Source organism: Myotis yumanensis, unplaced genomic scaffold, assembly GCF_028538775.1.
Source record: "Myotis yumanensis isolate MYYU_CA2020_CCGP unplaced genomic scaffold, mMyoYum1.0.hap1 SCAF_3, whole genome shotgun sequence".
In the NCBI taxonomy this organism is placed as follows: domain Eukaryota; kingdom Metazoa; phylum Chordata; class Mammalia; order Chiroptera; family Vespertilionidae; genus Myotis; species Myotis yumanensis.
Window position 1 is genome coordinate 18884746 of NW_027223754.1, and position 21477 is coordinate 18906222.

Sequence of the window (21477 nt, forward strand, 5' to 3'; positions counted from 1 at the left end):
GGGCTAGACAGGCAAAACCAACATGGTCCTCTACAGCTAACTTCAGAAGAATCAGAAAATAGGTATCGGTCACAGAGAATTTAAAAGGAAAATTAAACATAAATGTTATTGAGAATTAATTGGGCAGACACGTAAAGCAGGGTCACCATTTAAATAATGAGGTAGAAAATGGAAGACAATTGAAAATTAATTTTAAAAGAGTCTTTATTAGGACCAATGAGCTCATTATAATCATTCTTAGGAATGTCCTCTTTTTTAATCTAAGAACTCATGCTTTTGTGGAATAAATAAAAAGTTTTTTAAAAAGTTACAGTTTTCAAATTAGAATGCATGGAAAGCATTTGGAAATCTGTAAAATGTTCTTTCAACTTAAAAGTCAAAAAGCACTTGATCCAGGTCCTTTTAAGCAGATTTTGAAAAGCTACTAGTTTCCTTCACCAGAGTAATTGCATGTTGATTAGTGTCCTTCCCTCCCCTCCCCTCCCCTCCCCTCCCTTCTCCCCTCTTCTCTTCGCTTGCCTTCCCTTCCCCTCCCTTCAACATGGAAGAGGCATGTTTAGCCCATTCCATTTAATATTGCATAGAAAACTCAGCAGATCTTACTAATAAGTATGAGATTGCACTGATGGAGGCTTTGTGAGCATCATAGATAGCACCACTAAACCTAAGAAGGTGATGACTCTGTGGTCATCTCCCACTTTTCTCTGCCCTATTCTTGTTATAATGCATCTAGCATTCATTCATTTCTTTAATAAAGGCACTCTGTATGCATAGTTCAACTAATCACCAAAAAAGTGCTGGAATGGCACTTTTCATTTTTTTCTCTGTTTACCAGAGGTCAGCTAAATCTTCATAACCAGTTTTATGGGCCATTGTGGGTTCTAGCCTAAAGCTGTGCTCATCTTCATTCAAATCCAAACTATCTCTTATATGGAAGATTTGGTGTGTAGGTTGATTTGTTCATTAAACAGGACCTATCATTTTGTTCTTCGCTCTGATAGTTCAGAGCTTTTTTTTTTTCCAGTGAATATTAAGCTTTTTTTATTTTTAGAAATGTGACAGGGGAGAGAAGGAGGGAGAAACAGACTGAGATTGCCTTTGTTAAATATTGCAAGAACTTTTATTTGTAATGATACATTTTATAAGTTTTTATTTCATTTTTAAAAGGAATTTGGGGCTATTAATTTGTCCATTTCAATAACAGAAAAGTAAAATATAGATAGGGATATGCTAAGTAACAACTAAGGTCAAATAGCGAGTGGTAAATTTAGTTAAAGATTGATGGCCCTGTTTCTGCTACTTGATTTATAATGTTTAGTCTACAGTGCTCTGAGAATGAAGTTGCTACATTTTTTTCGAAAACAAACAATCAACAAAAAAAGCTATAAAATTTAGGATGTTCCACCTCTAATGAAATGTACCAGGTGGAACCCACCTTGTCAGACAGGGTATTTTTTTATGATAAAAATGTGATATGATTGAAAGAAATATGAAATGGAATAGCCTTGCATGTATCTGAGAGAAAATTATTTAAGTGGCCGTATAGATTTTCTTACACATTTTGGTACATTTGCCTTTAATTGATCCAGATGGATTTTTTCTCTGCTATCCTCATGACACATTCTTAATTTCATGTCCCTAGTGCTCCAAAGCAGAAATGCATCTTTGTTCAGATTTTCCTCAAGTTATCTGTGCAAAAATAAACCATACAAAGAGTCCTTGAGTATGTTGTAGGATAAATAGATTATGGGGGGCAAGAGAATTACCTTGTGTGTGCAAATGAGACTGTGTGTGAAAGCAAGATAAGCTTCAGGAAGGAAGTAAGTGACTGGGGAGCACACAAGGCATTTGTTGGGACCTTTGAAATCCTTTTTACTGTGCAGGTAAAGGGGACTGAGATTTAAAACTGTTCAGCCTCATGAAAAAAATAAGTAAAAATGAAACATAACATCCACTACAGTATAGAAACAAGTTTATAGTAAAACTTTATGCTTGTGTTTTTTTTTAAAGGACTAGAATATTGGCTGTGATCTTTTCAGTAACAAGCACACTGAAGAGTGAGTCTAATAGAAGCTCTGGTGGAGAGAGAGAGTCTTCATGAGAAATAGGGTCAGGTATAATGTCATTCAGTTTTAAAATGTCACAGGTCTGTGCTCACTTCAGCAGCACATGTATTGAAATTGGAATGATACAGAGAAGATTAGCATGGCCCCTGTGCAGGGATGACACAAAAAATGAATAAATAAATAAAATAAAATGTCACAGGTCCTTCCCTCCTTTTTATTTTTATTTATTTTTTAAATCATTATTGTTGAAAATATGTCTCCCTTTTCCCCCCATTGGTCTCCTCCAGCCCACCTCCACACCCATGCCCCAGGCTTTCATATATATACATACAAGTTCAAGTGGCCTCTGGAAATATTGGACAATTAGAAGTATAAAACAAATTCCATCTTTTTCCAGCTCCTTGAGCAGAGGCCAGGGCTGGCTGGAAGCCTGGGTCACCCTCGGTGACTCAGGCCCCCAGCCCCTCCTTGAGTGCAGCCTAGGGCAGGCTGGAAGCTTGGCTTCCTCCATTGCCGGAAGCAACCCAAGCCTCCTGCTCACTCCAGGTCTGTGGCCGCCGCCATCTTCAGTCATCTTCAGTCTTTGCTCTGCGCCTGCACATGCAAATAAACTACCATCTTTGTTGGGTTAATTTTCATACTCGCTCTGATTGGCTGGTGGGTGTAGCGGAGTGGTGGAGTGATGGAGTGATGGAATGATGGTTAATTTGCATGTTTCTCTTTTATTAGTGTAGATACCTGCAAATACCCATATTAACTGGTTGGTCGCTGTTCCACCCTGTGGTGCTGAAAAGTCAGTCACTTATTTGGACAAAAGGGACTGAATGTCACCATAGCATTAATAAGGTTGAGTTTCCTTTTATTATTACTAAAAATAATCATTGTAATAAAAGACATAATATTTTAATGAGCACCTACCATGTGTCAGGTATTTTCATCTGAGAATAGATGAAATAAAACAGTCCCATTTTACAGGTGGGGAAACTGAGGGACTGAGACAATTTAATATTTGTCAAGCTTATATAGTGGGTATTGGCAGAAGCAGGGTTTTACTCCAGCACCTCTGACTCCATGTCCTGAGTTCTTTTCACCCACTGGCAATAGAAGTAGAGGGTGAAAGGAAAACCCTCAGAGGGCTCCTCTTATGACCTCAATCATGCGACTCTCTTTAGAGGGCACATGGTCATTGCAGCTAAGTTTAACAATGGTCTTTTTCCCTAATGAGTTTACTTAGACCAAGTCAGTTTTATGAATCAAGGTTCCTGAGTAAGGTACAAAAATATATGCACATATTTACTATGATAAAAGGCATGAAAACTAGAATGCTTATGTATTTACATAAATACATTGCTTGGTTGGTACTTGGATAATTTTGAAGAAATACCATGAACCTCTTCGCCTTTATCCTCTAGTACACACACTTCGGGGATGGAGGGAGAAGGCTGAGCATGTTATGGTAGATAAAAGGTGTATGTATTAAATATCTGAAACTCAGGTTATTCAAAGAAAAGAATAAACAGAATATGTGATACATACCCTCAGCTACTTCTTCCTTGATTTTGATGTTAATTTTCAGATCAATTTTGACATACAGAATAAAAACTATAGCTTTTTGTTTAAATTTCAGATTGATATGACAGGCTATTTGGTTTTAATAATTCCTGCAGTAAGTTCTCTTTTTTTGTGTTTGGATTGACTTCTTTTGTCAGTTTCCAGTGAAGATGGCACTCTCATCCCCTGCTGCATGCAGCCTTTTGTTGTACTGTGGTGTAAATTCCAAGTGACTGACAATGATTAAACACAAGATAAAACTTGGATGGCACTATCTCAAACTCTACTTAAAGCCATGACAGGTATCTGTCTGTAACAATAGATCCGTTTTGAACACACGAAGAATAAGAAATTGTGACTTTTTTTGTAGATGCATTTTTTTTTCTTTGAAATCCAATGGCAAAACTACCCATTTGTTCTGTATCACTAAAACAACGATATGAATTTCTAGGGCAGACAATACAAATACACAATTAATTACACTTGAACTTGACATCTGATAGTTTGCACCACACCTATTTTATACCAGTTGTAATTTTCCCATTTGTATACAGATACTATAGTAACTTAAAAAAAAAGAATGCATAACTGTAATTAAAAAGCGAGCACTCAAGAAGGTGAAGACACAAAGAATTAATTGGGATTATGCCTCTCCTTTCTGCATCGATGCGGAAGCTTGGCGATCTGAATTGTCTTCGGCTGTGAGCTAGGACTCCCTCCAACCCCCAAGGCTCTTTAACATTTGTTATTACTTAGCTATTTTATTTGGCAGCCATCCTTCCATCTCATCTTCTAATGCACTGGCAAGGCTCCTATTGCCAATAGCTTAGAGTCTACTACTGCTAGGGTAAGCGGCAGAGCCGAAGATTCTAGCCTCTGCATCCTTCTAAATAATGCATCTGGTTTCCTGTAACTACATGAACCCTTAGACTTTGGTAGGCATGTCTTTGTTAGTCAGAGAAAAAGAGTTGGGAGATGAACGATTAGGGAAATAGTTGTAGGCAGTTATTATCACTGATTAGAACCTGACTCCATCATCTATGCATTAATCACTGGGTTAATGCTAATGGAATGCTTATGATATTTAGGGTAGACATAAACAAGATATATAAAAAGAATATCTTTGCTGACTGAACGGCATGCTTAATTCAACATGGAAAAATGCTCATCATGTTAAATTAGGATCTTTTGAACCTCTATTGTTCATAATTAGATCTAATTTACTCCTTAGCTTTAAAATGTGTTTTAGTTTGCACAGAGTTTATTGACTTTTTGGGAGTGTGCACACTTGTCCTTAGAACAATAGAGGGATATTAGTTAAAGATAATACCGAACGCCCCAGGTAGATTGATGGCATGAAAGCCATCACTGGGCAGTCACATTAGGACAGTGTTCAGTATGAAAATTATGTTGTAAGGATAAAAAATTCAAATTGATTTAGATGTTGAATGAGAAGCAGGTTACTCTAGAGCAGTGGTTCTCAACCTGTGGGTCGAACGACCCTTTCACAGGGGTCGCCTAAGACCATCGGAAAACACATATATAATTATGTATTGTCTTTGTGATTAATCACTATGCTTTAATTATGTTCAATTTGTAACAATGAAAATACATCCTGCATATCATATATTTACATTATGATTCATAACAGTAGCAAAATTACCGTTATGAAGTAGCAACAAAAATAATTTTATAGTTGGGGGTCACCACAACATGAGGAACTGTATTAAAGAGTCGCGGCATTAGGAAGGTTGAGAACCACTGCTCTAGAGCCTTGCATACTTTCATCAAATTTAATTGAAAGAAGGAAAAAGCATGTTTCTAACTGGACAAACGATGTTAATTCTGATCATTTTATTATGGATTTCTTTAATTACCATCAATCTGCACATTTCATGTATTTATGAAGATTATGGCTATTAACTTAAATTGTAAAACTTAAAAACATCTTTAGCTTTTGCCATGTCAGTGATTTTGCAGATGCAAAGTAGTTACCAAATGAATTTTGTCAAATAACTAATCCTTATTTCTTTGACTCATGTTGAACTTCCTCATTGATTAAACTAGTTTCTATAAGCAACCAATTTTTAAATCAAACCATCAGGTCTATATCTGTATGTATGTAATATAATTTTGTCTTTTGATTTTGACCACAGTATTTTTTTTTCTATTTTGAAGGGTCAAAATGTCTGTGAAATTAAAACATTTTCTTAACAATTCAGGAAATTTGACTAATTATGTTTTAAAAACTGAGCATTGGCACCACCAACAAAGAAAAAGTCTTCAATTCACCATAAAGATAACACTAAAATGTATTAATATTTTATTTTATTTATTTATTTTAATCTTCCCATCAAAGACAATCAAACCAATAACTTTTAAAGAAAATAAACCGACTGTCAAATTACTACTCTAGCCTTGTCTGTTTTGGTGAGTTTTGTTTTGATGGTTACTGAGGATGGAAATAGACGGAATTTGTTTTATGCTTCTGATTGTCCAATATTTCCAGAGGCCTCTTGACTAGGCATGGTCCCTCTGGAACTGAATCTCTGCATTCTTCTTCTATCACTAGTCAAAACAAAACACTATCAGAGGAAAACATTTTCATAACTGGATCCTGAGTGAAGGAAAAATCTCAGACACTTAGACATGTGTATACAATAAACAGTGTTTCCTGACAGGCTCATTTTTTTTAAGTCACTCCACAGTATGTCTACCACACAAATAAAATTAATTATAAGACTATGGGCTCTCACTTTGAAAGAATTTGCATTTATGCCAGACTGGCATTAGGAAAACTAGGTCCTCCATTAGAATTCATAACCATGGAAGCAAGGACTCATTGCAGTATCTTTCTCTCTTTTTCTCTGCCTTGTGTTGGGCCTGGCACTTAATAATTACTGAATGAATGAATGAATGAAGTTATCAAAGGAAGCAGGGACAAGATCAACCTAAAATGTATTTGGCAAAACTGAGAATTAAGTCAAATGTTTTAAAAACGACATGGGAAATAAGTGACAGATAAGGCATTAATTAACTAACGGCCAGACCTCTCTTTTCACTATAATTTTTAACTTGCTCTAATTTACAATGTTTTCAAATATTGATTTAATTTATTTAAAAATTGAAGAGAGATTATATTTTTCCACTCAACTCTGGGTTTAGGGCATGTCTTTCCCCCTCATCTTGTTCATATTAGGAGAAATCTACACCAGAAAGGCATCATACATACTATGTAGTAACTTTAAGTTTTTTGATTCATGTACTTACTGTCAACATTATTTAAATGGTTGGTTTTTATCATGGCCAGAGTTAAGCCACACATCATAATGAAGAGGGCCATCTATTGTTGCAGATTAAATTCTGGTGTTGCAAGAAGGTGCACTGTTCTGAGAAGTAAAAGTTTCCGAAATGGAAGTTGTGTTGTGTATGTGAGCCTATGCATTACTATCATCATAATTGTTCTTGTTCTCTTCTCTTCCTCCCCCAACTTCAGTCTTGCTCGGGCCCAAGTACTGGAGAGTTCAAAAGAAAAACATTTCTTTTTTATTGAATTTATTGGAGTACATTGGTTAATAAAATTATATAGGTTTCAGGTATACAATTCTATAATGCATCATGTGTATATTGTATTATGTTTTCACCACCCCAAGTCAAGTTTTTCATCAACATTTATCCCTGCATACCATCTCTCCCATTTTTGATGTTGTCAGTTACCTTTTTTCTTTTTAAAGACTTCCATTGGTGTACTTTTACAGTATACTTCTCAAGAAGAGAAAAAAAGGTGTTGGTAGTGAGGATTAAGGAAGGAAGGACTGATATAAATATTCTACTTGCCACAATGTCCAACCTGCTCTGTTTTTCACAGTCATTCCTCTCTTCTACATTCCAAGGTGACTCAGACCTTACCACTCTCAAAATCTGAATCATGCCTTCACTCTCAGCAGAGTGCCTCACTTACTACTTCAGATAGAAAAGAGACCATAGGATGGAACTTCTTTTATCTTCCTGCTACCAAATCTATAAGCCCTAGCACAATGTCTGTGAGATAAGTAGCCACTTAGTAAACATTTTTGGGGGATGCATGTGGATGGAGAGCTAGATAAATTAACATATATCTTGAGTCTTTAAAAATGGTGGCTATTTTTATTATATATAAGACAGTGACCTTAAATATGAAATCTACTGCTTTTGAGAAGCAGGTCATCCTTGGGACTTGTATATTTTAACTGCGAGACTGTGAGATGAAGTTAGTTTAAATGCTGAGCAGCAAATATACAAGTCAGTTGCTGCATGTTGGCTGAATTTCAATAATATCATTTCATTTTGAGGTGGACAACTCAAGCATTTAGTCTTGATTTTTTTCACAACATATTTACCACGGAAGTAATTATTTTGTACCTATTCGACAGCCATAGGTTATTTTAAAACCACCCGACTCTAGAAGTACAGCTAACTCTGAGCCTGAGATGCCAAAAATGTGTTGCCTTTCATTGCACTTTTATATCTCTTTTAAATTTCAGAAATCTCTCCCTGCTGTTCTTTTGCATCACCAAATGCTTAGGTACCTTGGAAAACTGCTTAAGTATAGTATTTCTTTTTCCTTTTCCTTTATTTATTGTCTAAAGTTTTACATATGTCTCCTTTTCCCCTGATTGACCACCCCCCCCCCCAGCCATTCCAACCCTGGCAAGCCCCCACTGCCCCAGTGTCTGTGCCCATTGGTTATGCTAATATGCATGCATACAAGCCCTTTGGTTGCTCTCTAACCCCCACTCCTGCCATTTGTCTCTGGATCTGTTTTTATTCATCAGTTTATGTTGATCATTATATCCCACATATGAGTGAGATCATGTGATATTTATCTTTCTCTGACTGGCTTATTTCGCTTAGCATAATGCTCTCCAGTTCCATCCATGCTGTTGCAAATGGTAAAAGTTCCTTCTTTTTTATAGCGGCATAGTATTCCATTGTATAGATGTACTACCGTTTTTTAATCTACTCATCTGCTGATGGGCACTTAGGTTGTTCCCAAATCTTAGCTATTGTAAATTGTGCTGCTATGAACATAGGGGTGCATATATCCTTTCTGATTGGTATTTCTGTTTTCTTGGGATATAGTCCTAGAAGTGGGATCACTGGGTCAAATGGTAGTTCCATTTTTAACTTTTTGAGGAAACTCCATACTGTCTTGCATTTCCCCCAGCAGTGCACGAGGGTTCCTTTTTCTCCACATCCTCACCAGCACTTGTCGTTTGTTGATTTGTTGATGATAGCCATTCTGACAGGTATGAGATGGTATTGATCTCAGTAGATTCTTTGGCTTTTAGGGTGTGAATGGTTAACAATAATTTAACTCACGATTTTTTTCCCTTGGAGTCTTTTGTAGGTGAAAGGGAAGAATGAGGGGATCCTTTTGGATGACTTTGATATTGATCAGTATAGACTGCAGTAGTAAACATTTGGAAGGTCAGGATGGAAGAAAAAAAGGGGGATCAATTCAGGTATTTAATCTGGGGTGAAGAAGACTTAACCTGAAAATGGGTTGTCTGACCTCCAGTGACAGTGATGGCAAAGCCACAAAGAAGAATTTTGAGAAACACTTCTGAAGATTTATGTTTCATTAGAGAAGGCTGTCTGAAAGCCTTCTGAACCATTTCAGTTAAGCTTTCCTTCTTATGGGAGATATATGGGGGCAGAAAGAAGCATATGGTTGAAAACTCTGCACTGCAGTGATATGTAAAAGAAGTACTTTTCCTGCTAGGTTAAATTACTCTGCATGCCTCTTGCTGTCAGTATCGTGATTTAGTTAAATACAGATGCTTTTAGAGGGGCTTTGTGCTGCATCATAAATATTTAATAGTTTTATAAGATATCTGTATGCATAGCTGGGTGGGAAGAACAGCCGTGGAGAAGCTCAACCTCTACCTACATCAGAACCTTTGGCCTTATCATGTCCCCTGAGCAGTTGACATTGGAAAAGATATTGTCAAGATGGGAATGTCATTAACAATAAAAAGATTCTATTTTTTTCCCCCAACAGAATGAAGCTTACTGTCTAACCCTTCTGATTTTGTCAGTAGTTTGAACTTTGCAAGTTTCCTAGTCACATTATTCATAGGTGTTCCAATCCCCTAATGATTAAAGAATAGCATAAAAAATCCCTTCTCAATAAATAAATGGTATGGGTGGGGGGCGGTCAGGAAAGGGTCTTAGATTTTCTGAGACAACTAATGGTTTGTCATATAAAGATACTTCACTGTCATTTGATAATGCTTCTGATTATATGGATCTTATATTCTTAATATAATATTAACATTCATCTTAAAAGTTAATTTCTTAAAGTAAGAGTAGTAGGAGAAGGTGGGTGGGGATGGGGCATGTAGTGGAGGGAGGAAGAGATGTAACCTGGTGCAGGTTACTGAATGTGGAATTGGTAGATTTTGGCGGGGGAGAGGGGCATTGGGTAATGAGTTTTTTAATAATAAAACTTACTACAGTATATTAAGATGGGTTCTCTGCCCTATATGATGGCCAGAAATAGCCATGAAAAAAATTTTTTCAAAAGGTTTATCAGCATTTTATTATAGAATTTTTAAACACACAGAAAAGTTATATGAATTGTACAGTAAAGAACTTGAGCCCACTATCTAGATTTTACACTTGACATTTTGCTTTATCAAATATTATCTATCCATCAACCTTTTTTATGTTTGATGCAATTTTAAGTAAGTTGCAGCCATGAGTGCATTTTACCCCCAAGTATCCCAGTATGCATGATACATTTGTTTTATTACATTCTCTAAAAGAATATATAGGTGAAGGATTAGGCCAACGAATAGAATATAGGCTTCTCTGCAGTGAGTCATCATATTTGGACCTGGCACTTTCTAGTCATGATATTTCAGAGCAGAACCCAGTCATCAGCAGCTTTCTTTTTCCTATTCCTGACAATCCCTCCTTCCCCGGTGCCAGTCTTCTATTTCCCCAAATTAAAAGAAGAAGGCACCTTGGCTCACCAATTCTCGGGTATTAGCAATTCCTGATGTTGTGTGTGTTTGAACCATTGCAATAATGTGAGGCTGGTCCCTATTTCGAGGTGACTGTCGTGGACTTAATTAAGCTTCCTTCCATCCACTAGAGTCTCTTTATCCCATACTTTCCCATGTAAGCATAAAAGCTCACTGTAATGTTTCAATTGTTTAATTTGTGATCTCCAACCTGTTCTCAATGAAAGTTATGGGGCTCAGCAGCCCACATTCTGTGTGTCCCACACTGTGATGAAATGCTGTTGAATAATGAGTTTAAATGTGAATATTAGTCTCTGAATAACATTCAGAAAAAGAGCCTGAATATTCTGTAGAATTGTGACCAAAAGTAGTCATGGGAGCATTAAATAGAGTAAATCCCAAGTAGACAGTTACAGTGAAAGGTCACAGTGAGATATATCTAGCCCTGGCCAGTGGTTAGAGTGCCGGCCCTCAGACAGATGGGTCGTGGGTTCAATTCCCAGTCAAGGGCACATACCTCGATTGCAGGTTCGATCCAAGGCCCCATGGTGTGTGTGCAGGAGGCAACTAGTAAATGCGTCTTTTCACATAGATGTTTCTCTCTCTCTCTCTCTCTCTCTCTCTCTCTCTCTCTCTCTCTCTCCCTCCTCCTTCCCTTCTACTCTCTCTCTAAAGATCAATGGAAAAAATAAAGTGAGATATATCTACAGACATAATCCATGGTAGTAGTGAGAGAAAATCTAAACTGTCCACTCTATTGTTCCTTTCTATCTAATTGGCAGAACGTAACCAAAGAGCTTTCTTTTGTAGAAATGAATTGAAAGGGGGAGGAGCAATAGACATGAATTATACTCATGATTCTGAAATTAATGTTGGTGTGACTCCAGGACATTTTTTCTTCTTGTATAAAATGAAATTTATGAGTAAGGCCTAGTCTATTTAGCTCCAACATTCAACCAGTGAAAAAAATTAATCTAATTATTTTTGAGATTACACTTTATTTTTGTGTTAAACCTAAATTTCTTTTTTTCCAAATAATTTCTGAAATAGAAAGGAAAGGAAAGAAACACTCATTCTTAAATAATTCTGATTGGAAGGTTTGAATTGGAGGTCAAATCATAAGATAGTTTTATCTTTCAGCTTTCAAATTTATATTTTTAAAGGAATCAAAAGTGTAACAATGCAGAAAAAGTTTCCATCCCTTGGACTGGGAAGCAGCAGAAAAATATGAGGCTGCCCTTGGATTTTAAATGAGATTCTTCCATGTCTCTGAGCATCAAAAGGCTGTGACCTTACAACAGTATTGCTGCTTGGGTGACTCACTCTGAATGCCAAGTCAGTGCTGGAGACTGCATACATACCCCTCCATTTTTTCCCTTTGGTGCAACCTTACATTTTTATTTTTTTCAGCAAAAAGTAGAGAGAACTGTGTAGCCTCTAAGGAAAATGTAAATCAAACTAACACATTTCTACCTAGTGCATTGTAATAGTGATATGCTGTACTATCCACTGCATTTCTGGATTGATTTGGGGACCATTTTATAGACTCAACTGTCAAGCGATTGAACTCTAAACAAATAGCTAGTGCCTAAGTATAAATCGAGTTCAATTACTTCCATTTTATAAACTTTATGGAATTTGTATTAAACTAGCATTGATTATGAGGCAGTTCCCCCTTTTTAATTTCTTTTTCTGCATCAAAGTACAGCCTTTATTGTTTTATTTAAATGAGATTGTACATATACATGCACACAAAAGTGCAAATTACCCCTTGTACATTTGCTATATATCTTGAGGGTAAAATAAACAAACAGAAATTCTCTCTAAGTTGTGCCACCTTGTGCTGTGAACTTAACTTATAGTTGTGAATATTAATGAAACAAAGCAAATATATTTGTTTAAGGTAACTAATACATATATCTCTCTAGTCAACATTATGAAAGACCATCCATTTATACAACATTAGAATAGTCACTATCCAGGTAATTTCCTTTGGATTTTTCTTCTTTCTGTTATTCAGACACACAGAGTAGTTTAACATTATTGCCATTTATTCACACAAGGAAAATTCTATCTGAAGTACCCATGTCTTTAAGACATTTTCACATAGTTTTCTCCCCCCCTTTAGTTGAGTTTCCATATTGATACATTCATTCAACAGTACTTACTGTGTGCCACACATGTCCTAGGTAGTAGAGATATAGTGATGGAAACAGACACAATTCTTCCCTTATGGAACTTGCACTCTGGCGGTGAGTTTATCACACGTTTCATAACAAAGCACACTGTATAGGAAATACTGATAATTCAGAAATACTGCCACTTACCTCCATCCTTTGCTCATAATTCTAGTAATTCCTAAATAGGCAATGGATGGAGTCGAACAATGAGAAATAATATGTTAACTATGTAAAATGGCATAGTTATAAACCTTTCTCATTTTTTCATAAAACTATTTTGAATTGAAACTCTCAAGGACATATCACTTTATTATATTTTTATTTGTGTTGTGAAGTTTCTTGGGATGCCGTATTGCATCAGCAACATCAATCACTTCAGAATTCATAATTAATCATTGTCAGAGATTTAATGCCACGTGACCTACTGATATTTTGTAGAAGGGCAGCCTACACATAAAAAAGTCTCATTATTTTAGTGCAGTCCACTCGTTAAACTAGTCATATAGAACATGTTTTCCTTTTAAAATTAAATGTGGGAGAAGCTGAAGCTATGATGCATATCCAGTTAATTTTTATTATTGAGTTGGAATTCACTTAACATAAAATTAACCATCTTAATGTTAACAATTTATTCCATTTATCACAATTGTCGTGCATCCACCATCTCCATCTAGTTCCAAAACATGCCCAGTATAATTTTAAAAGAAAAGTGACTTGTGAAGTTAAAAATAAAGTAAACAGTGGCTGCTTATAACCAATAATTTTACTTATGGGGAGTGAGAAATTAATAGGTTTTCCCAAAGTAAAGTAGACTCTTTATAACTATCACTTTTAATAAAAAAACCTTCCTACATAAAATTCCCACATTCTCATCTTTGAGATCATTTACTGTATCTTGTGCTACAAGGGATCTGAACTCATAAAGAACACAATGTGCCGGAGTAAATTCATCATCTTGGTACAAAATGAGAGCACAGACCCACAGTCAATATCAAACATTTAAAACAGCGTCTCACAAGATAATTCTTAAAATTAAGACTAATTGTCTTCTCTGAGTACGTTTTCACTGAGTAAGAATAAGGTATAATCAGAGTCTTGACTAAGCCTCAAAGTGGGGAGAAAAATACCTGCCCACTAAGGTGAAATGAGTTTTATCTCACCCGTTTAGAATTATGAATAATGTACAACGTCAAAGACCACGTTGATTAGGTTTATCCTCAGAAAACTTTTCTGTTTAGCAGATGAGAGAAGAATTATAGGAAAAACAGTTAAATTTTAGTTTATTCCCAATTTTTCATCCACTGGAAAGATCTGTGGTGACTGAGTTAAGCATAGTTTGGGTAACCGAGTTTCACTAAAACAAGATACATTCATGGAAGGCTTATTTTGGATCAATCAGAAAAATTTTATAAGGAAGCACCTGAACTGGACATTAAAATATCTGAAGAAATGGAGGAGATTATAGAAGGTATTTTAAATAGGCAGATGGTATGAAAAATGTCTGCCAATTTATTAGAATGGCATAATCTGTATAATTCAATCTCAGTAAAAAATAAAACCAAATAAAATGTATTGAAGAAATAGCATAGCTCTAGGTTTGGGACAACTAGGAATTGATAGACCCGACCCTCAAAGAATTGCATTCTTCAGTCCTATATACAAGACATAATTAAATAATAACATCAACTGTGAAGATATGCCCCAATAATGGCATGGTTAGGACATGCTGGGTCTGTGGCTTGGAAGCAAGAAGGTCTCCAGGGAGGAGCTGAGAGTTGAGCTGGAGGTTAGTTTTCAGATGGGTGGGAAGAAGCAAACGGATCCATTTGCGTACTCTGCTTTCTCTCTCTCTCTCTCTCTCTCTCTCTCTCTCTCTCTCTCTCTCTCTCTCATAGGAAGCGGCACATTTTTAAGGTTACTTTTAGGTCCTGAAGGTTTCTTGTGAAATCATGATTTCATAATTCATTAGCAAATAAATTGTTATAAGTTATACATAGTCATCTCCAAAGATTGTCATTCCAAAATAAAATTACTGCTGTCATTGTGGTATTAAATACCCCAAATTAAATTCTACTTTTTCAGCCATAAAATTTAGGAGCAAGGATAAACTTCTTCAGAGATCAATATTTCCAGAGTGAAATAGCCAAAATACCGGGGAAAATCAAAAGAGAAAAGAAGTTTGGGTAATATGGTCAAAAGCAAAATGGCATTTATCATCCTCTTTCATCTGCTGGAGCTATGCTAAATACTTCTGATAATAGAATACATAAAATTAATGCAGAACCAAAGAGCCTAGTTTGAATTGAGGTAGCAGAGGAATTTGAGTATCTTTTATCTGATGATATAATAGAATTTTTCTTCAGTGAAGCTGGTTTAGAAAGAAGCTGGAATATTATGTAAGTGGATCAGAAATAGTGTGTTTTGAAAAGTCAAATCCCTTTCTGTATTACTTTGTCTGCTCTTGACCTGGATTGACTTACTAATATTTACTTCCTTAGCTTCTGTGGTGGATTATTTGATTCTTTGTCCCTCATCCATAAAGATGTATTAGTCCCATTCTTGAATCTCAGGTGGCACTGCGACTGCTTAACCAGTAGGATGCAGTGGAAATAACCTGTGCCGATTCCAGATCGAGACTTTAGGAGGCCGGGCAGCTTGCACTTCCTCCCTCTAGGAATGCTTCCTCTCAGAACCCAGCTGCCACACTGTGAGCAGCCCAGCCACTTAGAGAGGCCACATGTTGGTGCACCATCTGCCAATCCCAGCTGGGCTCCCTGCTGACATCTGGCATCAGCTGCCAGTTGTGTGTGAGCATCTTCAATGTGTCAACCCAATTGCATCTCCAGCTGTTTCAGCCCCAGCTGCCATCAAATGGAGCAGAAGAACCACTCGGCTGAACCCAGTAAACCTGCAGACTAGTGAGATAATATACAATGGTTGTTATTTTTTGATATTTCAGAGCAGTTTGCAATACAGAACTGAAATAGCTTTCCAAAGAAAATCCTCGAACTGGGACTGCAGAAGAGTTCATTTCATTTAAACTATAAATAGATAATATTTAAATAGCCTGTGCTTAATCCTTACAATGTCTGAAAATCAGCAGGCAAAATTTTAGGGGGCTATCATTGTGGAAACTAGGTGCCTTTAAGTTTGTTTACTAATTACATTAGGGTAATGGCTATTTCAGTGTTTCACTTTCTGGTTTGCTTATTCTTTCACTGAAGTGATAGGTAAGCAATACACAATCACATGTGTTCTTTTGATTAAAAAAGAGATGCAATATTTTTTCGTCAGAAATAGCATGAGTCAGCCTTTTGCTCAGATCTTGATCCTGTAGCTTAAATAGCTCTGTGTCCACGGCCAAGTGACCTAAGCTTCCTCAGTCTGTGAATAGGAACTGTATAGGATTTGTGATGACAAAAAACAATGTATGTTAAGAGCCAGGCAGAGTTCCTGGCACAAAGGTAGAGCTCAATAAATGTAACTTTTGTTGTTATGAAGGAGGTAGTAATGTCGTTTTTAAAAGGAAGTAAAAATTTGTCTCTTGTTCATTTTTAAGGGGTCATTGAAATAGAGGCGAAGTCTAAAGAGTTAAATTGATATCTCTTTGCATTTCTTCCTACAAACAGGCATGTTTTAGCTGAAGGAAATTCTGATCACATATATACACTCCCCTTCCTCACATCATTATTGCTCAAGAGGATTTTTAAAGGGTTAAAGGCAACTTCTGGCTCCTATTCTCAAGGACAGAACTCATGGAGAATTCCTTTTATTCTTTACCTGCTGTCCTACTCCTTTTCCTCCGCTACAGTCACCTTCCATTTTGGTGGGAAACAACTTTGTAGGATGCAGGCTTTCCACAAGCTGATCTGAGCTTCAAGGTGCTACAGGGTTCCGGTCCATGTACACATGCCATAGTCTGAGTTGTGTAGTCCAGGAGGAAGAACAGCTGTGCCAGCCCACAGGGCTGTCTGTTTTGTCCTAGCCTTTGTATAATACATTGTTTTCCTTTGTTAAGTGCTGGGTGTGTTTGATAGGACAGCTACTGCTTATTAATATCTCTGACTGCTAAGTATGTTTGATCCTAATGGTTAAGGAGAGGTGAGTAGTTGTTATTTGGGCAAGTTAAGGACCACTTTTCTTAACTATTCTTGGTATCTTTCTTCCCTGTCTGACTTGGGCTACCTGAAGCCCATTTTGGTCTTTGAAATTTAGATGACCTTGTCTGTGGATGAAATGCCAATCTATTATACTTGAGTGAAATATTGGTTGGAGGTAGAATTGAGGAGTTAAGTTGCACATATTTAGCCTGAGTGATATTTAAAGGAATAATAAATTACCCTAACTTAGCATAAGCAATTCATTGCTTGTATTGGTTTTGAATATTTACATGAATATTGATAATTAAAATCTTAATACCTCTCAGTTTGAATACTGTAAATGCTTCAGTATAGATTTTCTATGAAGTGAAATTTCATGTCCATTGTTAGAATCCTTAAGAAAATTCTACTTTAAAATCTAATAGTTAAAGCTAGAAATTAAGCATACGAATTATTTTAAGACACCAGTTACTGGATTATAAGTGCAGATTATGCACAAGTGAACTTTAGGGTAACTCATTTTGCTCATAAGCTTGTCATAGTCATAATCACTGTTATTTAAATTGGTTTGGGCGTTTGTTGTGGTTGTTAGCTATAGTACTGCAAATGCATTTTAAGATTTTATTATTCTTTTAACTATTTATAATTATGGACTCATTTCATTTTGAAAGAAATTATAATATTCTAATTCCATGCCCACTTAGAGCTGAAAAATAATGCAAAGCAGTGAAGATTGCAATACACAAAATTGAATGTGCTTAAAGCGGATTTTCTCAGGACTCGAGCCTCAAATTTTATTGCTCCTGAAACTAATGATGGTTATATAATATAGATTTAAAGAGCATTTTTGAGTCTCCTGTTGACATAGGTGAGCAAAATGCTTCCTTGGAAACCATTCAATGTCCATTCACAGTAAAGCGTGGGTTAAAGGGCTGGATGCATACAGTGTGCGTTGATGTGCAATGATCGGCAAGTTCAGGGGAGCCTGTCTTCTGTTAAGGACAGTGCATTTCTTTTGGTCTTTTAACGACTGCTGTTTTAAAAGGGGGAAAAATCAGCATTGAAACGATCTGAGGTAAAGCTACTAAAACCTAACCCCAAAAGGCATGCTCTCACAAAAAACTCTCCTTAGTTCTTGCAGTGCAGTTATGGCCGTGGACATGTGGTACACATTACCTCGCTCAGGGAATTCAAGCCTCCGCAGTGTGGAGTCACAGTGAAGGCTAATTTCAAAATGAAGTGGTAGCCTTTGCTCCCTGGGCAGCTCTGTTACTGACCAGTGTTTCTTATTAGCTTGACATTAGTCTAGGGCTGCTGTGGGTGGGACAGGGAAATGGAAATTTAAAGGGGACCGGAGTTAGGATATATATTTATAAACCTCTCTCCCCTGCCCAGCAGCCCCCTCCGCCAGCACACACTCAGCACTTCGCACTGGGCATTACAAAGTCTCACACAATCTTTATGCAAAGGGCTGGAGGCAGAGCTGTCCATGGTTAGCAAAAACGTCCCAACTGCTGGTTGCAAATCCGGTAATAACAGTCCTCTTGGTGAACAAAACTTAGAGGGCTGCGGAAGGAACGCTAGCTCTCAGCAGCAGGCAGGAGAAATTGCTGTTGCAAAGCTTACCTCTCTGGGGAGGAATCAGATATCAGACTTTGCCAAGCCTCAGGTCCAACCCATAAGGTCCCACCTACAGCCCCCACCCTATCCCAGCTTTGTTAGATTGCTAGCATCGATCGCTGGCTTTTCTCTGACCCAACCGTGGGTGAAGGAAAGAGCCAGCAAGACTGAAAGCAAACAAGGCGGGGGGTGGAAGACTGGGGCGGTTTTTGCAGAGAGAACAAGAGAGAAAGACAAGGGGTGGGGGCCATGGGGACCAAGCTTAACTGGTGCCTGCCTGCTTCTCTTTGATTTGATGGCCTTTATTCCTTCTAATTGGATAAAATAGGAAGTCACTGGCAGTCCTGTGTTGCTGGGGATCCTGATTTCCCTCAGCCCAGCCAGCAGCTCTAGAGTGCGGCTAGAGGAGGGTGGGGGCTGGGAGAGGAGGGAGGAAAAAGAAAGAGACTGAGAGAGGGAGAGAGCGTCTTTGAAAGAGGAGGGGAAAGGAAGAGCAGGAGACTATGAAGATAGGGAGAGCCGCAGGGAAAGAAAGTGAATGAGCGCTCAAGAAGCACAAAGAGGAGTGGTTGGGGGTGAGGGCGGAGGCAGGGCGGGGAGGGGAGTCGCCGCCCCTCCTGGCCGCACTCTTCCCTTCGGGTCCCTCTGCGATGATGCTGCTTGCAGTGATGCTCCGAGGGCAGGCACCTGCTGCTCTGTAATGATTCAGCCCCGCTCCGCCGACGCATTAACACTACAGGATGCTGTTGCTACTGTCACTGCTGCCTCTCCTGCCGCCGCCGCTGCTGCCGCCGCCGCCGCCAGCGCTGGTCCTGCTTTTGCTCCTACTTCTCCTGCATGACAGTTGTTTTCTCCATCTAAGCAGATACCAGCTTCAGATGCTCGAGGTGAGGAACATGCCTTTCAGTTTGGGCTACTGGTTTACTTAATCGGCCCGCCCTCAGTCAGCCGGGTTTCTATTTTGGCCCCTGTCCTCTGGACCAGCCGGGATGGTTTGGAGAAGCATTTAAAAGAACTGCCAAAGTGGCCCCCAAACAGGGGTAAAGAATTACAATATACTTTTATTTGGTAGTTGCTAGAGGCTTTCCCCCCTCTCCTTCCTGCCTCCTGAACTCCTCTTGCTTGTGATAATGGCCTTGGACTTGGACGACTTATCGATTTCCCCCTGTAAGATGCTGTCTCATTTGGTTCGGGGGGGCTCTGCATGGTAATGGACCGTGAGAGAGGCCAGGCCTTCTGGAGGTGAGCCGATGGAGATCTATTCCCCAGACATGTCTGAGGGGGCCCCCGAGAGGTCCTCCAGCCCCTCCACGCAGCTGAGTGCAGACCCGTCTCTGGATGGGCTTCCGGCGGCAGAAGACATGCCAGAGACCCAGACTGAAGATGGGAGAAGCCCCGGCCTCGTGGGCCTGGCGGTGCCCTGCTGCGTCTGCCTGGAAGCCGAGCGCCTGAGAGGTTGTCTCAACTCAGAGAAGATCTGCATTGTCCCCATTCTGGCTTGCCTAGTCAGCCTCTGCCTCTGCATTGCCGGCCTCAAGTGGGTCTTTGTGGACAAGATATTTGAGTATGACTCCCCCACGCACCTTGACCCTGGGGGGTTAGGCCAGGACCCTATTATTTCTCTGGATCCAACTGCTGCCTCAGCGGTGTGGGTAGCATCTGAGGCATACACTTCACCTGTCTCTAGGGCTCAGTCTGAAACTGAGGTTCAAGTTACACTGCAAGTTGACAATGCTCTTGTGTCCTCTGAACCTTCCGCGGTACCCACCCCGAAGAATCGTGTTTTTGCTTTTTCTTTCTTGCCGTCCACTGCACCATCTTTCCCTCCCCCTACTCGGAACCCTGAGGTGAGAACACCCAAGTCAGCAACTCAGCCACAAACAACAGAAACTAATCTCCAAACTGCTCCTAAACTTTGTAAGTAGAGAGAGAGATGATGGTGAATAAAGGCCAGGGGGTGGGCTCGAGGTCCTACAAAGTGTTCTCCAGAGCATGTAGCTGTTTTCTTTTCTTCTTGTGCTCTAATTGCATGGTTCGGTTTAAGCCTATCATGTGACTGGGATGCTTCGGGTGGCGTTGAAGAGATGAGTAAAAAGATCTTGCAAACTGCTGGCATGAATCAGTGCTCTAGCAGCAACTCCTTCTAGCTGGATTGTTAAATCTGGGGTGGGGGACCCGAACTTCAGCATCTTCAACTCATGCTTGAATATAACTTAAATTCACTTTATTTCTAATATTTTTTGAATTTTAAATATTAGATCATCATTTATTCATGAAAGTGTAACTTCCATATAGCAGTGAGTATGATTTTGTCCTTCTTTTCTCCATATCATCTGCCCGTTACCTCTCTTCATCTTTCAGGTCCCCTCTGCCTTCCAGCAATCCCCATCCCCATCTCTTCTTCCTAACCACCTCTCCCCACGTTTGTATTTCAATCAGTTCTTCCGGATACTGCATCAAGTCTTTATACATTTACAGCGCTCACCTCTCACTGCCATCGGATGATTGGTGTCCTGCCCAGGTTGTAGTTTTTGTTACTGGGCACTTATTAGGGGCAGCCTTATTCTAGTCAAGACACAATACAATCCTGCATGAAAGGATTTTCCCAGATTGCTCTTGTCTTCTGTAATCAAATGTTTAAGTAGCGTCTGTGGTGGTCATTAAAAAGTACAAGGCTCGTTAGTAAGGTACATCGTTGTTTGTCAGGCATGTGTCATTTGCTTGTCAGGTAGCAGCAGCCCAGCTTAATAACCTGGGAGTGAGAGAGCCCACGCTTTCAAAACAATACAGAACAGTATGCTGCTGTCTGCCCTGGCTCGTCGCAATGCTTTCTAATGGAAAGTTGACAAGGATGAAACCATGACTAGTCAGAATGTTGTAAACATCAATAGAAAAGGGAAGAGTTTTCTATTGCTTTTTAAAAGTGTTTCTAATTTACTTTTGTTTATCT

At 38.6% G+C, this 21477-nt stretch overlaps 2 protein-coding genes and 1 non-coding gene across 15 annotated transcripts in view; all 3 read left to right on the forward strand.

The window, feature by feature from the left end:
- NRG1 (neuregulin 1) overlaps window positions 1-21477 on the forward strand; it is a 960018-nt gene that overhangs the window by 830066 nt on the left and 108475 nt on the right. For 3 of the 13 annotated variants that reach the window (XM_070408358.1, XM_070408357.1, XM_070408359.1), the window contains exon 1: window positions 19510-20444. The exons of 7 other annotated variants lie outside the window; for them this stretch is intronic. In XM_070408358.1, the coding sequence (XP_070264459.1) occupies window positions 19778-20444 (667 nt within the window). In that variant the 5' untranslated portion in view covers window positions 19510-19777. Of the gene's footprint in view, window positions 1-19483; window positions 20445-21477 lie in introns of those variants that run through there. 3 more of the 13 variants (XM_070408370.1, XM_070408364.1, XM_070408365.1) reach the window with 3 other exon arrangements.
- LOC139007780 (U6 spliceosomal RNA) lies at window positions 2151-2257 on the forward strand. The gene has a single exon (XR_011470942.1). It is a non-coding gene; the product is annotated as a U6 spliceosomal RNA (small nuclear RNA).
- On the forward strand, window positions 18990-19467 carry LOC139005978 (uncharacterized). The gene has a single exon (XM_070408371.1). It carries the CDS (start codon window positions 19268-19270, stop codon window positions 19454-19456), a length of 189 nt encoding a protein of 62 aa, XP_070264472.1. The 5' UTR covers window positions 18990-19267; the 3' UTR covers window positions 19457-19467.

What these genes read in the sequence shown, in the direction of transcription:
- LOC139005978 (XM_070408371.1), top strand. Translation starts at nt 19,268, where the DNA reads ATGCTGTTGCTACTGTCACTGCTGCCTCTCCTGCCGCCGCCGCTGCTG.